This window comes from Elgaria multicarinata, chromosome 2 (genome assembly GCF_023053635.1).
Source record: "Elgaria multicarinata webbii isolate HBS135686 ecotype San Diego chromosome 2, rElgMul1.1.pri, whole genome shotgun sequence".
NCBI classification, from domain to species: domain Eukaryota; kingdom Metazoa; phylum Chordata; class Lepidosauria; order Squamata; family Anguidae; genus Elgaria; species Elgaria multicarinata.
Genome location: NC_086172.1, coordinates 88,916,692 through 88,933,683, shown reverse-complemented (window position 1 = coordinate 88,933,683; position 16,992 = coordinate 88,916,692). Strand labels below are relative to the sequence as shown.

The 16,992-nt window shown below is 43.1% G+C and overlaps 1 protein-coding gene across 4 annotated transcripts in view; it reads left to right on the top strand.

The window, feature by feature from the left end:
- MOB2 (MOB kinase activator 2) overlaps positions 1 to 3,983 on the top strand; it is a 147,091-nt gene extending 143,108 nt beyond the window's left edge. For all 4 annotated transcript variants that reach the window (XM_063117113.1, XM_063117116.1, XM_063117115.1 and 1 more), the window contains 2 exons: positions 1,798 to 1,922; positions 2,648 to 3,983. In XM_063117113.1, coding sequence (XP_062973183.1) covers positions 1,798 to 1,922; positions 2,648 to 2,988 — 466 coding nt within the window. In that variant the 3' untranslated portion in view covers positions 2,989 to 3,983. The remainder of the gene's footprint in view (positions 1 to 1,797; positions 1,923 to 2,647) is intronic.
- Positions 3,984 to 16,992: the final 13,009 nt, after the last annotated feature.

Genomic DNA, 16,992 nt, shown 5'->3' with positions numbered 1-16,992 from the left:
TCAGGAGGCACTGGAAAGAATACGAAATAGCTGCCTGCCTCACCTCCAGAGGCAAGGAATTCCATAGGGGGAGGGGCCACCTATAGACTCTTCCCCTGGTGGACTCCAATCGGAGGACGGGTCTATGTGGAACCACCCGGAGCAGGCCCTCGGATAACCTCAGTAACCGGGCAGGTTGATGGGGAAGAAGGCGCTCTCTCAGGTATCCTGGTCCCAAGTTGTTTAGGGCTTTGTACACTAGTACCAAAACCTTAAACCTGGCCCAGTAGCGAATAGGCAGCCAGTGCAGTTCCTTCAGCAGCGGAGTTACATGCAGGAAAGGGGCAGCTCTGGACAACAGCCGAGCTGCAGCAGTCTGCACTAGCTCCAGCTTCCAGAGCGGCTTTAAGGGCAGCCCCACGTAGAGCGCATTGCAATAATCCAGTCTTGAGGGGACTAGAAGTTTAGGATATTTTAGTATGTTTTTAGGATGCTTTTAGGATGTTTTTAAATAGTGTATACCGTGTTTTTAATCAGTATTTTATGTATTTTGTGCTTATTGTTGTTCCCTGCCTTGATCCAGTTGGAGAGGCGGGTAAGAATATTATTATTGTTGTTGTTGTTGTTATTATTATTATTATTGCCTGTACCACCATAGCCAAGCTATCCCTGTCCAGGAGAGGCCTTTCGCAGAGGTGCATTGTGTATGTACAAAGAACAGGGACTTTTCTGCCATGGTGTCACAACTATGGCATGCTTTTCCCAAAGAGCTACAACTTGCAGCAAAACTGCAATCTTTTCTGCACATTTTAGAGGTAATTTTGCTCTGTTTGTTTTTATGTGAACAAAAAGAGTCTCACTCATGAGCTGCCTCAAGAGAACGATATAACTCTTGAACAAACATTTATACATTTTTCTCATTCTATCCAGTTAACCTGGTGATAATACAGTTGAGTGTGGGATTCATTGGGTAGCTACATTTACAATGGTCCCTGGAACTAAAGGCAGTTAATATTCCCACTTGGTAACTTTGGAAGAATCAAAATAAGTTACATTTAAAATATTTTTAATAAAAACAACTTGTTTCTATTTCAGTTGCATATCGATCCTCTAAAATTTCTAAGTGGCCTCAGAGGTTGTATTTGTTTTGTCTTACTGTAAACTTCCAAATCAGTAGCTGCTATAATAAACTAGTTCATGACCACTGAGCTGCTGAAAAAATAATTCTCAGTTGTGGTGATAGCTTATGCGATGGCTGCTAAAGCAGCATTCTGTGCTGTTGCAAAAGGCCCACCCACTGGTGAGGAGAAACTAGGCACGGATTTATAGTGGACTGTCCTGGTTGCCAGACCTCTCAGATATCTGCTTTCTGAAGAAACACAAGTGCCCCTGTGTGCCATCATGGAGCTGCTTTGCAAATAGGAAACACCTGCAGCCACTTCAACCCTGACGACAAGCGCTGCTGCCCTATTATTATTATTATTATTATTATTATTATTATTATTATTTATTTATTTATATAGCACCATCAATGTACATGGTGCTGTACAGAGTAAAACAATAAAATAGCAAAACCCTGCCGCATAGGCTTACATTACCCTAAGACTGAGAGCTCAATCAGCTCCAGATTGAGTCACATCACTAACTGTGGTGTGGCAGTGGACCCATTAGGCTCTGTCAACAGTAGGATTAGGGCTTTACTTGGAACGTTTAGCTGATCAGCGAGGACATCTTGTGCCTGTGTGTTTGAATAGCCTTGGGCTACATATAATTAAATGTCTAGGACAGATATCACCCTGTTGACAATTCTCTCCACAGACAATACTACTGGTATGATGAGCGGGGAAAGAAGATCAAGTGTACCGCCCCTCAATATGTTGACTTCGTCATGAGTTCCGTGCAGAAGCTAGTGACAGATGAGGATGTCTTTCCCACAAAATACGGTACGTTCAGCCATTTCATGGCTCTGGCATATAATCATTCGGAAGTTTGCTATACTGCCGATGCATCTCTGCTAGTTCTGTCATGCTAACGGAATAAACCACTAATGTAACAGGAACTAGCAGTTCCCGAAATAAACATGGAAACCAACAGAAACTCAGATTTTCAGAACAAGCTAAGTTAGTGGAGCTCTCTTCTGTGAGTTCTAAAGACCTGTCCCATTCCTGAAATGAGCATTGCCACTCATTTCCAGTTGTTTTAGAAACCACTAGTTCCTCTTGCATAGTAGTCCTTTAATATGCAAAGGTGACTAATCACAGGGTGAAATATATGTTAAATACTGCTTGTTCAATGGTCTTTGATCCACATCAAATTGTCCTAACTGCTAAACATGTCCATGCCTCTAGTTTTCCCTTTGTGCACATAATTGCTTTTGCTGTTACAGTAGCTAGCTCCAATACTCCAATATAATGAAGATGAAGCCAGAAAAGCGTTCTCCATATAAAACTTGTGGATTATTCCCATACACTTGGAGTGCTGAAAGTGAAACACTGGCCTCCCCCAAAGCCAGTCAGTCATAATTTGACCATGAGAAAGACTTTTGCAGCCTTATCAACCTCAGCAAAATGAACAGATGTTACTTTGCAGCTAAAGTATTTCAGGAGTTCAACCGGACATAATGGTTTTACTTCCCTTCTCCCCTTCTTTTCACCCTCTCTCATGGCAGGCAAGGAATTCCCCAACTCCTTTGAGTCTCTAGTGAAGAAGATTTGCAAGTACTTGTTCCATGTGCTGGCCCACATCTATTCTTCACACTTCAAGGAAACGTTGGCACTGGAGCTGCATGGACATTTGAACACACTCTACATACACTTCATCCTATTCATCAGGGAGTTCAACTTGGTGGACCCTAAAGAAACCACCATCATGGACGACCTCACAGAGGTCCTCTGTAGCAGCAGCGGGAGCAGCAGCAGCAGTAATGGCAGTGGCAATGGCAGCGGTGGCAGTGGCAGCGGCAGCAGTGGCAGCAGCGCAGGAGCACAGAACCATGTGAAGGAGAGATGAGTCCTCCCGACAGGAGCAAAACTAATGCTAACACTTTTTTTAAAAAAAGAAATACTCTATATTCTCTGTGTGTATGTGTATGTATATGTGCATATGTATATATATACAGACATACACAGCCATGACAGTTTAAGCAATTATGCTGCCACCACAGGACTTGTAGACGTATGGGACTGTATGGAGCTTTTGTTAAATGCATCATCCTTGGCGAGAAGTTGCACCAGTTCTATTTTATTTTTCCTCCTCCCCTCTTTCTTTTTCTCCCCTGTCAGATGGATGATGAGTGCTGTTTTTAGAGAAGAACCACATTTTTTGAGTTGGGCTATTGCTTTTGAGTTTGTTTTTCCATTGCCCACTTCTCTCCCCCTTGTGGGGAGTCCTTGAATGAAAGCCCCTTTCTCTCTGTCTCCCTCTAGGATGCTGGCACGGCCATTTTAAAAATGTTATAAGAAGTGACTTTAACTTGTGAAGAGGCTTAAGATGCAGATGTTTTGTTTTGAGGGGGGCATTAAGATTTGTCTTTGTTTTTACTTAAATTGGCCCTTTTCCTTCCCCTCCTATCCAGACTTTTTGCATCTAGCCCTTTGCTGACTTGTAATGCGAAGAAGAGTTTTGGCTCAACTAGTGTAGCAATAAGGCTTCCAGCGCACTTAATGGATGTGGCTCTCCAGTCTACCTGGTCTCAGCGTGTGAATCTTGAAAGAGCACCCACAAACATGTTTTGCTTATTGCTCCTAGTTTCTCTGCCCAACCTTTATCTCCTCTTTTCCCAAACACAAATACCAGAATTAAAATAGTGAAGGGATTCGAATCCAAACCCAGTGATAAAAGCCATGACCGTTTATTTGGCATTGAACCGGGCAGATGGAAAGGGGCACAGAACACAGTCTGTCATCACCTGTGCTAGAGAGATGGCTGTTGGCATATAATTATATTGTTGGCTTATTTTAGTTCATCTGTCCAATAATAATAATAAAAAAATCTATCAGGCATAAGCCGTGTTGTTCTTATCTGCACTGTCACCAATCATTAGCTTTATTTCCTTGCTGTGTAGTGGGATTGCCGAGGTTAAAATATTCATTAGTTTAAACTTTACACTATGGGAAGCGGTTGGCATTCTGGATGTGTAGCTAATTTTCTTTTATGCATTGTACTTAATTGTAGGCTAAGGCTAGAGTACTTGGTATTTTCCAGTCAAGCTACAACTTGACTGGAAAATATAGGTCTATGGCATTTGTTTTTGTAATCTTTTATTTATAAATACAAACTGAAGCCTTTACCAGTCAAATGATTTGAAAGATTTCCAATGAAGGACAGCTGCAATTTTCATAGCATGCCCCAATTATTTTACCCACTTGCTATGGGGATCAGGATTTTAGAGCATACTGAGGTGCATTCAAGAAGACATTTTGCATTTAATGTGTACTTGTTCCTTATTTTTAATCCCAGAACATGCTGTTAATTGGTCAGGGTGTTTTGGGAGTGGACAAGATCTTACGAGGAAGAACATTATGGTAGGATGACATCAAAATTTGCAGGAATCTAAGTTTTTCTTCATACTCATTTGCCATTTTTATAGCACTTTGCTCATATCTCAGGCCTTCTACTTAATTGAGCTTGGAGCCTGATTAAGATGTCAATATTCCAAAAGAGATCTCATCTTGAAGAAATTGGCTGTATTCTTTTGTAGTTCATGGTTCAGTGGTATATTTCATGATAATCTGCATAGTATATCCCATCTTCCCTTTAAAAGTGTAAGGCCATTAATGATAAATTAAAAACAAATAAAACCAAAATTAGAAAAAGTCGAATACAAAAAAATGTAAGGCAGCCATTAAAAGGATAAGATATCCTCCAACAACAAACACAATATAGTACAGGAGCTTAAACCGTTCATGTTCCCAAACCCTAAAACACAACTATTTGCTTTATAAAAAAAATTATTCGGACTAACTGTTATCCTGGTATACAACACTTGTTTGGCTATACAATAACACACATTCATATATTTAAATTGAATTGTCTTAGAATAGCCTTGGTTAAATTAGTTGTATTACCTTGAGTTAGTTCACACAACACAATAACCCATAACTTAAGGTTGACTATGTTCTTGAAACATGTGTTGTTTTGTTGCATGAACCCAGCCCTGCTAACAAACCAAAGCTTGTTGACCATGAACAACCCACAGTTCACCAGCCAACAACAAATTATGGATTCTTTTCATGGACTGTTCGTAGTTAACAAACCATGGTTTGTTAGCATGACTGGGGTCACACAACACACTGTTCAGCAATAACCCATACTCAAACCATAATCTACCCTGCATATGGATTGCCTCCCCTCTTCCAAATTTTCAATCCTTCTGAATTTCCCCAATTTTTGGTGCTTCTGGAACGCCCCCTTCTTTCTCTTACTGTTATTTCTTCCCTGGTCCTTTGCAACTGTGTACAAATTAGCCTAGATGTGCAGCCTCTTCTCATCAATTTCCTTGTATTTTACCTACTGCACTTCAGCACTCTTGTTGACTACTGCAACATAGGAGGACACTGACAAGGCAAAATGGCACACATCGGGCAGATGAATGTTTAGCATTCTTGTGAACTTGCAAAAGAATTACAAACACATTTTCAGATTCCTAAAGGACCCAATTTTTGTTTTTAAAAGTGGCAAATGAAAAGGGGCAGCTATCGGAGCAAGGAGGGGACTGGGGCAAGGAGACAAGATGGGCTCAGCTGCAAAGGCACCTGGGATACGTACCAGAGCTGGCTGGAGGATGAGGGAGAAGGAAGGAAAAACAAGTCATGGCAAGCCTTGATCGTCTTTCAGTGAACAACCAACCTGGTGTGGCTTAGCGTGAAGTGCGAACCTGCTCATGGTATTCTTGCATGGTGGGTGTTGAGTATGCCTTACAGGAATGGAGGAATGAAAGTTAGACTGGGCAACGTTTCTGAAATTCATTTCAGTTTTCACTTGTGTTTATATGCAGTCTCAAAATACCTCTGCAATTTTTTAGCTTTAGAAGAAGAACTTCTGGTGACCATTTTCATACCTTAAACTTACCTTACCCTGAGGGGAGGCTAATCAATTTGGCAAAACCATTAGCATTTGTGCTTGCTTGATTCCTGTTAGCATCTTTGTAACTTTTCCATATTTCCTCTGAGGTAGGAAAAGATGGAGGTTGTGGAAAACTTTTTGTTTGTTTTTGTGCACTTCTTTACACAAAATTATATTTGTGTGGTGATGGAAACCATTGAGAACTAAGCAGGGTGTCATAGATAAGGAGAAAGTGGAAAGACAAGAAGACCATAAAGAAGCTGATGGGTGAACGGAATACAAGGGGAGGCTACATGCTTCTGGAAAGGGAATATCTGTGATAGGAACAGAATTTCCTCCTCCATACTTTGTACTGCATTGCAATTCATTGTCTTCCATATTCTGTGCAGAAAGAAGAGTTCAGTTTGTTTGATGGTAGCTAGCTAAAAACTAATGGATTTTCAGTGCATGGTCTTCATAATCCATATATATAATAGTTCATAACAGAGACGCAACACAACAAAATACTTAATTTCACCCTCACAGTTTTACAAGAAGTAGTTCTCAGCTGTTATGACCTATGACAGACTGAGCAGACATGACAACAGAAGGGAGAACATGGGAAGCACAATTGACTGGTGCATCCTGTTCTCCAACATGCCCAAAAGCAACCTCTGTCTTCTCCCTTTGTGGGAAGACATGTAACCAGCTGCTACAAGGATAGCTTGCACACCATATAGGAAGGGAAATGCTAAAAGTTCCCTTTGGGCATGAGGTAGAGAGGGAAACAGGACGCATCCATCAATTGTACTTTGTCTTTACACATACAAAACGGTTCTTAAAAAGTGCTACCCAAGGCCGCTCAGTGAATGCACCTCTGAGGTTGGAACCGAGACATCTATCACTCCAAAAGCCAGTGCTGTCCATCACCACCACCGACACAGCACTGAGACAAAAAAAAAAAAGAAAGAAATTTACGAGATTTAATTGGATGCAGTTTCTCTTTCTGACCTATAACAGTAGATAGATGACTTCTTATTTCTCCTGGCAAAACCTTCCACACCAGTTTCTAGTAAGCACCAGGCTTTTCCAATGATGCTACATTGAGGCAGCTTGCATCAAACAAGTTTTTTAAAAATATGTACTAGTTATTTCCTGTATGTCGTTTTCCCAGACATGAACTCAATTAGATGAGTATTGTTTTCTAGCAAGTATTTTTTGTAATTGAGACACATGGAAGCTGCAGTTTGTTGAGTTTATTCAGCTAGAATTCTTGTATTTCACCAAAAACAACAACCCCAGATTCAAAAGAGCAACCTATTAAGCCATCTTTGGAGCAATGTATGCAAAACTTTACGCTGCTTATCTTTGATCCAATGTAAGTCTTCTTCCCATACATTATAGTAAGTAGGAACTCTGTTGTAGCTATTCCCTTTTAAAACAGACTTTCACCTGTAGAAATTAAGTAGGAAGTTAGACCACTAAGGCATATCTGAAGGTTCTGCAGGATATGTCCTGCGCTCAGTGTAAATGAGGGAACTATAAACTTCTCTTTCTCCAAAGAATTTTAATGCAAAATACATGAGGTTATTCCATTTTTTTTCCTTCAGGGGAGGAGGGTATAGCCCTGGGAGGAAATACGAAGCACCAGCAGTTTGTGAGAGTGACAGGTCCAAAATCACCTGGCAAGCCTCATGAGTTAGTGAGGATTTGAATCCTGGTCTTCCCAGTAAAGGTCCAGCCCCTATTACCTTATTTCATGATTCATACAGGCTGCTGTTTCTACAGTTAGAATAAATCCTTAGACAGAGAGACACAATGGAAGCTTTTCCTTTTCGTGCTTAAAATAAAATTCATTTAAATGCAATCACAGTTCCATGTTTTTAATAGGTAGCGTTTCCCTAAGGCTTGTGATCTGAGGACATTTCCACCTTCCCTAAGCAAGTTGTAGTCCATATACTAGTAACTTCAATTGTGGCCACCTCTGACTAAAATGAAAGAAAAATGGCCTGTTGAACCTGTGAAGACATTTGGATTAGCAGTTCTTGGTGCTTTAGTATTATTATCCTGATAAAGGAAAGGACTGAATTACAGCTAGAAAAGGGAGATTTGGAAATCCATTATAATCAGTCAATAGACAAATGCTCATTTTGGTTCCATCACGTGGTATATATATGAAGCCTGTTTAGGTTAGATGTGCCTGTAAATAGTGGCTCAGTTCACATTTTTCTCTACGCAGTGTGAAAACTCCACTCAACAGTGGGTTTTTTAGCAGGCACTCACCATGCAACATGTTCCAACTCCACCGTTGTATGAATGTGGGCTCCCATGGAGTAGAGTAAAACTCAACACAATGTTTGATTGACAGTTCCTCCGCCCTCTCTCCTCCCCCAGTCCTCCCAATGCTATCCCATTAGCCATTGCTGTGAAAAAATCCCAGCAGCTCTCCTAGAGCAGCACTTCTTCCTTTGGCTGCTCTAGCCAGGGACCTCTGTAGCCAGTGGGGAAATGCCACTCAGTACAGCAAGAAACTCCATGGAGCCTTCCAGACAACATGGAATACAACAGTTTTGCAGGAACTCTCCTCTGCACAGCGTGGATATTCAGGGTCAAGTTTTTTAAAAAACAAAAGCAACCACCACTATGGGGTGGAGTTTTCCCTCCAGCCAACACATTTCTCAATGGTGGTGGAACAACACCATGAAGTTCTAAAATAAAACCACCGTTGAGAAACGTGTTGTCTGAACTGAGCCAGTATCTCCTTTGTGGTGAAGTGGGTGGTGGTGGTTCCCCTTTGGCTGTGAACCTAAAACACGTTTACATGGAACTAAATTTAATGGACTGAAAATATGCCTATCTAGGAGGTTGGTGCCTCCTATTTCAGAAGATGCCTTTCTCTGCTTTCACTCAAGAGGCAGTGAAAGCAGAGGCGGGATTCCTGTCAGGCCTATCTTTCTGCACGCTTAAAAGATCCATTATTTTTAGTCTGGGAAAGTTAAATTCTGTTCCAGATGGCATGTAATTAAATAGCATGGAAATGGTAGCTGAGATTTCTGGCTATTATCATCTCTCCCTCTTTTTCTTGTATCCAGCATGAGCAGCTCACCAATGGTGGCATTTAGTTTTTGAAAGCTGTAATACTTGAATAATTTAGCACGTCAATATGTTCAATGGGGATTAGTTGGTCATCCCTTTTTGAGTACCTTCCCACTGACTGGTTCTCATGAAACATACTTCACTGGGAAGCTCTTGACATGCAGATTGTATGAATAACAACCATTTTCACTATAATTCAAAGTTAGGAGTTTATGTCCATAAACTTTTTTATTTATTTTTTAAGAATTAGACTATGTTGTATAACAATGTACTATGAAGTTATATTTTTAATAACAAAAATATCACGTATAATTAAACATAATTGCAAATTGAAGCAAAAAGAACACCCCAAAAAGTCTCTGTACACCTTTATAAGTACAGGTAGAGGCTAAGGTACAATGATATGCCAGTAACATATGGCCTGTAAACAAATTAAAAGTAACCCAGTCACAGTTTAGCAATTGCTCAGAAAGGAACTCTAGCTATGAAATTTAACAAAATAACATTTTAAAGTCTCTGTACACCTTTCCGTTAGATTTGATCTTACTCTGTAAACTGTTTGCGGGGAACCAACTGGTATTCATAAAAACTAATCTGTACAACTCCTTATTATCTGCATGCATGAGATCTGTAATGCAATGTTGCATTGTACTCTCAGCCCATCCTCTAGGAGTGCACCTATTCAGAGTTACAGAGGGCCGAGAGCCTTGAGCTGCTGTTCACATCTCATGATGAGTGTGCAGGGGCAGTGTTCCAGGCACAGAAAAGGGCTGGAGGACACTGCATACCACCCAGACATTCCTTTGTGGGCTATATAAGAGGGTTGCCCACCCCACCCCTCTTACATAGGTAGAGAGTGGTAAAGGAGGCCTCTTCCATTTTCTTGTGAAACGAACAGCTTGTGAAGTCTCCAGAAGGCTTCATCTGGTCAATTCCCCCTCTTCTCGTCCCCTACCATCTTCCATTTGCCATGAAATTCAGGGTCTCAACTGCTCTCCCTGTAAGTATAACTGTCCATAAGCACTCACCTCGTGTGCTGGACTTTTGGTTTCCTAGACCCGTTTTCTAGGTTCTGTTACCATCACCAGCATTCCATATTTCCCAGAAGCTCAGAGATCCTTCTCAGCATGTCTTTTGTGTGATTCTTTTAAATTACTTTTGCATGCCTAGGAAGTTCCCTGAACGTGTAGAAACCACTACCTTCTTTTTGGGTGGCTTTGTTTCTCTTTGAAACCAATAGGCACCCAGCTAAAGGAGATGGTTTTTATACGGAATGATGTTGCTGAGAACATGAGCCTGAGAAAGAGGCTTGTCTATGGTTGCCAACTCAGGTATTGTAATAATCTAGTATGTTTTTATCTCAGATTTAGTATTAGTTATGCTAAAATAAACAAAGGTAATTTATGCTTACCTTATTTACCAAAATTTACCAAACCCTGTGCCTTCATATGCCAAAAATGGCCAGGCTCAATACCTCTTACTCACTAAACCACTTCCTGGCTCTAATCTCTTGCCCAGCTATTTTTAAAATCACAAGTTGGCAACTCTTAGGCCACCTAGTAGTAAAGGCCTGAAGTGAACTTTCAACAAGGGCTTTCAACTCACACATAGCTGCCATCCTAACTCCATTTACCAGGCAGCAATCTCTAAAAATTTAGGCTCACACAGTACTCAAGAGACCAGAAGAGTACTTACATTTCACAGGGCCTAGTAATGTAGCGGAACTTTCTGTTCATCACCACTTTATTTATTTATTTATTTATTTATTACATTTTTATACCGCCCAATAGCCGAAGCTCTCTGGGCGGTTCACAAAAATTAAAATCATCATAAAACAACCAACAAGTTAAAAATACAAATACAAAATACAATATAAAAAGCGCAACCAGTATAAAACCACGCAGCAAAATTGATATAAGGTTAAAATACAGAGTTAAAACAGTATAATTTAAATTTAAGTTAAAATTAAGTGTTAAAATACTGAGTGAATAAAAAGGTCTTCAGCTGGCGACGAAAGGAGTACAGTGTAGGCGCCAGGCGGACCTCTCTGGGGAGCTCATTCCACAACCGGGGTGCCACAACGGAGAAAGCCCTCCTCCTAGTAGCCACCTGCCTCACTTCCTTTGGCAGGGGCTCACGGAGAAGGGCCCCTGTAGATGATCTTAAGGTCCGGGTAGGTACATATGGGAGGAGGCGTTCCTTCAAATAACCTGGCCCCAAACCGTTTAGGGCTTTAAATGTCAATACCAGCACTTTGAATCGGGCCCGGACCTGGACTGGCAGCCAATGAAGTTGTAAAAGGACTGGCGTAATGTGATCTCGCCAGCCAGTCCCTGTTAGTAAACGGGCTGCCCTGTTTTGTACCAGCTGAAGCTTCCGGACCGTTTTCAAAGGCAGCCCCACGTATAACGCATTGCAGTAATCCAAACGAGAGGTTATCAGAGCATGGATAACTGTAGCTAGGCTATCACTGTCCAGATAAGGGCGCAGTTGGTATATCAGCCTAAGCTGATAAAAGGTGCTCTTTGCCACTGAGTTCACCTGTGCCTCAAGTGACAGTTCTGGATCGAAGAGCACCCCCAAACTACGGACCCGATCCTTTAGGGAGAGTGCAACCCCGTCCAGGACAGGGCAAACATCACCTCGCCGGACAAATGAACCACCCGCTAACAGTACCTCCGTCTTGTCTGGATTGAGTCTCAGTTTGTTAGCCCTCATCCAGTCCATTACCGTGCCCAGGCACTGGTTCAGAACAGTCACTGCCTCACCTGGGTTTGATGAAAAGGAAAGGTAGAGCTGGGTGTCATCCGCATATTGATGACACCTCAGTCCACATCTCCGGATAACCTCCCCCAGTGGCTTCATGTATATGTTAAACAGCATAGGGGATAAAATAGAGCCCTGCGGAACCCCATGGCTTAGGAGCCACGGCACAGAGCAATAATCCCCCAGCATCACCTTCTGGAATCGGCCATCCAAGTAGGAGCGGAACCACTGCAACGCAGTACCTCCAACTCCCAGTTCAGACAACCTATCCAGAAGGATACCATGGTCGATGGTATCGAAGGCCGCTGAGAGGTCCAGGAGAACCAACAGGGTCGCACTCCCCCTGTCTCTCTCCCGACAGAGGTCATCCCACAGGGCGACCAAGGCAGTTTCTGTTCCAAAACCAGGCCTGAAACCCGATTGAAATGGATCTAGATAATCCGTTTCATTCAAGAGTGCCTGGAGTTGTCCTGCAACCACCCGCTCAAGCACCTTGCCCAGGAAAGGGATATTAGCCACCGGCCTGTAGTTGTTTACATCTTCCGGGTCCAGATTAGGCTTCTTCAGGAGTGGTCTAATTACCGCCTCTTTTATAGAGGCCGGCACCACTCCCTCTCTCAAGGAGGCATTTACAACCTCCTGGACCCAGCCGGCGATCCCCTCCTTATTTGATGTAATGAGCCACGAGGGGCAAGGGTCAAGCACACAGGTGGTCGACCGGACTTGGCCAAGCACCTTGTCCACATCCTCGGGCCTCAATAACTGAAACTCATCCAATAAAACTGAGCCGGACGGCGCTCTGAACGCCTCTACTAGTGGTGCTGCATTAAGTGTGGTGTCCAATTCACGACGAATCTGAGCGACTTTATCTTCAAAGTGCCGTGCAAACTCGTCACAGCGTGCTACCGAGGGTTCAACTATCTCACGCCCTGGCCCAGAGTGTAACAGGCCACGAACCACTCGGAAAAGCTCCGCCGGACGACACCGAGAAGACGCAATGCTGGTGGAAAAGAACTGCCTCTTTGCCACCCTCACCGCCACAGAGTAGGCTCGATAGTGAGCTCTAGCCCGTGTTCGATCAGACCCAGCACGAGTTTTCCTCCACCTGCGTTCTAGCCGTCTCCCCTCTTGCTTCATCGCCCTCAGCTCAGATGTATACCAAGGAGCTGACCGGGCTCTGCTCAGAGGGAGAGGACGCTTGGGCGCGATCGTGTCAACCGCCCGAGTCATCTCTGCATTCCACAGAGCGACCTGGGCTTCGACAGGAGCACCGGCCATATCAGCAGGAAAATCCCCCAGAGCCCTCTGGAATCCATCGGAGTCCATTAGCCTCCGGGGGCGGACCATTTTAATAGGCCCCCCACCCTTGCAGAGGGGAAAGGCCGCCGAGAGTCTAAACCTCAGTAGGAAGTGATCCGACCATGACAAGGGGGTAGATGTTAGTTCCCCCACTTCCAGATCACCATCCTCCTGTCCAGTCGAGAAAACCAGATCAAGTGTGTGTCCCTTTGCATGTGTTGGGCCGATGACATGTTGAGACAGCCCCATGGTTGTCATGGCAGCCATGAAGTCCTGAGCCGCTCCAGATACAGCAGCCTCGGCATGGAAGTTGAGATCCCCCAGAACCACCATCCTGGGGGTCCTCAACACCAGGTCCGAGACAACCTCCGTCAGCTCAGGCAGGGAGACTGTTGGGCAGCGGGGTGGACGGTACACCAGCAGAATCCCTAATCTGTCTCGAGTACCCAACACACAGTACAAACACTCCAGACCAGCACTCGACTGAACAGGAAGCCTAGAGAGGGAGATTGTATTCCTATAGACCACGGCAACCCCCCCTCCCCGGCCCTCGAGTCTGTGCTGGTGCTGCACCGAGTACCCAGGAGGGCAGAGCTGGGTGAGAGCAACCCCACCCAGTTCACCCACCCAGGTCTCAGTGATGCATACCAGGTCAGCCCCCTCATCCACAATCAAATCATGGATGAGGGAGATTTTATTCTGGACTGACCTGGCGTTCAGCAGCAGCACCACCAGACCCGAGAGCAAGCTGATATGGCCACCAGGAACTATCCGGTTGGGGTAGGAACCAGAAGAGGGAATAGCTGTAAGGAATCTATCCCCTCTTCTCCTCATCTCTTTTAACTATAGGACAAAAGATCAAATATAAGAAGTTCACCTTTGAAAGGAGGCACTAACTTTTGCCTTCTCAAAACTCATTTCCAAAGTAGGACTTCTTTGAATCACTTAATATGTGCTGTCACCTGATTAAAGTAATCTTACTTAAGGGTGCAATCCTATGTATGTTTAGACAGAAAAAAAGTCCTATAACTCCCAGCATTCCCCAGCATGGCTGGATGGGGAATGCTGGGAGTTATAGGAGTTTTTCTGGCTCAACATTCATAGGTCAAATCATCAAATGTGTGTAAATATACTTAAAAACAATAGTTCTGAATTGTTTTTAGGAAATGTATACATGTCACAGTAGGATTCGCTTTAGAAGAGGTATTCTTCCTGTGTATGAGAAAGAGTGGGGGAATGCTTCCTTAGGTATTACACAGAATGTATTTGTCTTAATAATTTTAAAAATATGTATGATTAATTGGGAACACCATTTAAGTTTAATTGGATGATTTCATTTTAAAAAATAACCAATTGAAAAGGTTGCAGCCCTGCAATTAATATCTTGATATGTGTCCTGTGCGATGTTTGTATTAAATTGTCTCTGGGAAACTCCACAGGAATTTTATGAACCTGAGAGCCTATTTGGGCTGGACAGCTTGCCAAGAAATTAATGTTCTGGGTGAACAGAGGTCAACCAAGATACTAATAAAAGAGTGAAAGTAGTACAAAGGTGAAAGAAGGCTGTGAAGCAACAGTAGTTAGAGCTCTGCCTGACTAGGGTTTGTAAATATGCAAGGAGAGGGGCAGAGGGCTGTGCACATGGAAGGACGTTGGTTAACACCCTAGGGAATGCATAATTACTTCTTCTGTAAGTGGCTGAAGTGCTGTTGACTGTCTTAAGGTACAGCTCTTTACTGGCTTTAATCATTTCATACATTTGCCACATCAACATGGGGTGCAGCGAGGTTACACAGACTAGAAAGAACTACACAGTCATCTAGCTCAAACTGGCCGCAGTTTCTTTTATTTATAGGATGGGGGGAAGGGATTGATGGTTTTTAAGCTGCTTACACTGATCCTTCCTACTTTGGGGTAAGTTTCAGGACAGGTATGTGTTTCACAAAAGGGGGGAATAGTACTTTATTTGAGCTCTGTTCCCCATAGTTCCTTTCCTCTACATTTTGACCAACTGCAGCCTCTCCTTGGCCACACAAACACCTTGCCCATAGTTACACTGGTGGCTATTAATGTGAATCAGAATGTGCATAGATACACCTAGCAGCAGTTTCCAATATTGCAGCAGACTATTTCCACAGCTGAGCTGAATGCCCTTCTAAACCCAAGGACAGAGAAGTACTGTAACCATAATAGAAAGTCCAGATAGTGGTCTTGGTACTGGGAGGTGGGCTCTGCTAGAAAAATGGGATCACCTTACCCTCTTCCTTACTGAGTTCTCTAACACAGTTATACCACACATAAGAGCCCTGCTGGATCAGACCAAGGGGCCATCTAGTCCAGCATTCTGTTAACACAGTGGCCAACCAGATTTCTGTGAGAAATCCACAAGTAGGACAGGAGTGCAACAACACCCTCCCACTCATGTTCTCCAGCAACTTGTTCACTGACAGTCAGGAGCTCATTACCCCTGACTTCTGTCCAGCTACCTACCCCAAGTCCACTGACTTCTAACCAGGCATGTTTACTCTAGTAAAGGATGGTGCTGCTTCAGGGTGCAGCTAATTCAAATGGCTGAACATGTACTGTCCAAGGGATGTGGCACAGAGCTGGTAAGGCAAAATCTCCTCCTCCTTTCCTTCTGGGTCTGCAGCTTCAAATTAAAAAATAGCTGTATTAAGAGAGACAACTTGCACCACCTCACACGGTCTTATGCTGCTATATGGAGAATGTGGGGTGTGCATAGGGACAGGTGGGTGTGGCATCTGTTTTGCAAAACATTCTGACTTCAACCTGAATCCATATCCAGTGTAATGCTGCTGAACTCTTACCAACTATGCTGTTACATAGGAACCAGATAGAGGTTGAGATGCAAGCTGGTGACCGTATAGGTTTTTGGGTTTTGCCATATTCCTTCTCCTAGATGGATCTACCTAAGCCGCTCCTTGTTACTCTGTAATAGTATATGCTCTTGTTCCTATTAAGTTATTTTCACATAGGAACTGGGATGCTTTAAAATGGTCCATCAAAATAAATACCAAGACCTGCTTTGGGCCTGTCAAACCAAAACAAATTAACTGATAGTATTTTGAGAGACATAGTAGCTGTTAGCTTCATTTTTGACCCACTAAACAATCACAGAGAAGGCAAATACATTATAGTGGGCTGACTTCTAATACAGATAGCATAGCTGCACTTTGAGTCTTATACTCATCATAGCCATGGAATCCCATCTAAAGGTATTTACTGAGGATGTACATCAGCTTTAGCTGAATCACCAACCCCACTAATTTATTTATTTTTATAGGGCTCCCTTTCCACATGAACTGCTGCATCTATCCTTCCAAAACACTGCAGGTTTCTTACTCAGGGCCACCTCTAGGCTGTCTTCTCTTTTCAGAACAATGTTCCACAATGAACATAGGGGGTTAAGCATAACCTGTCTTGGATACCCTCCAAATTTCTGCTCTTGCACACACACACACACACACACACACACACACACACACCCCTTTGAAACTCTCATTCTGAAATTTAACAGGTGTGATCTCAGAATGGGCAACTATCCCTGCAGTTTTCATCCAATTCTGCCATGAAAAAAGGTTATTGGCAATTCCCTTTTTAAAAAAATGAATCAAAATATAATGGTGCATAGCATAAAACCACTTGCATCTATGAGATTCTCAGATTTAGCTGGTGTAATCACCTACCAAAGAGCTACAAAGCCTTCAGATATCATCCAATAATGACAAACATTTCAAAAATTATAGCTGTTGTCAGGGCTGGCGCCACCATTAGGCCAACTAGGCAGCC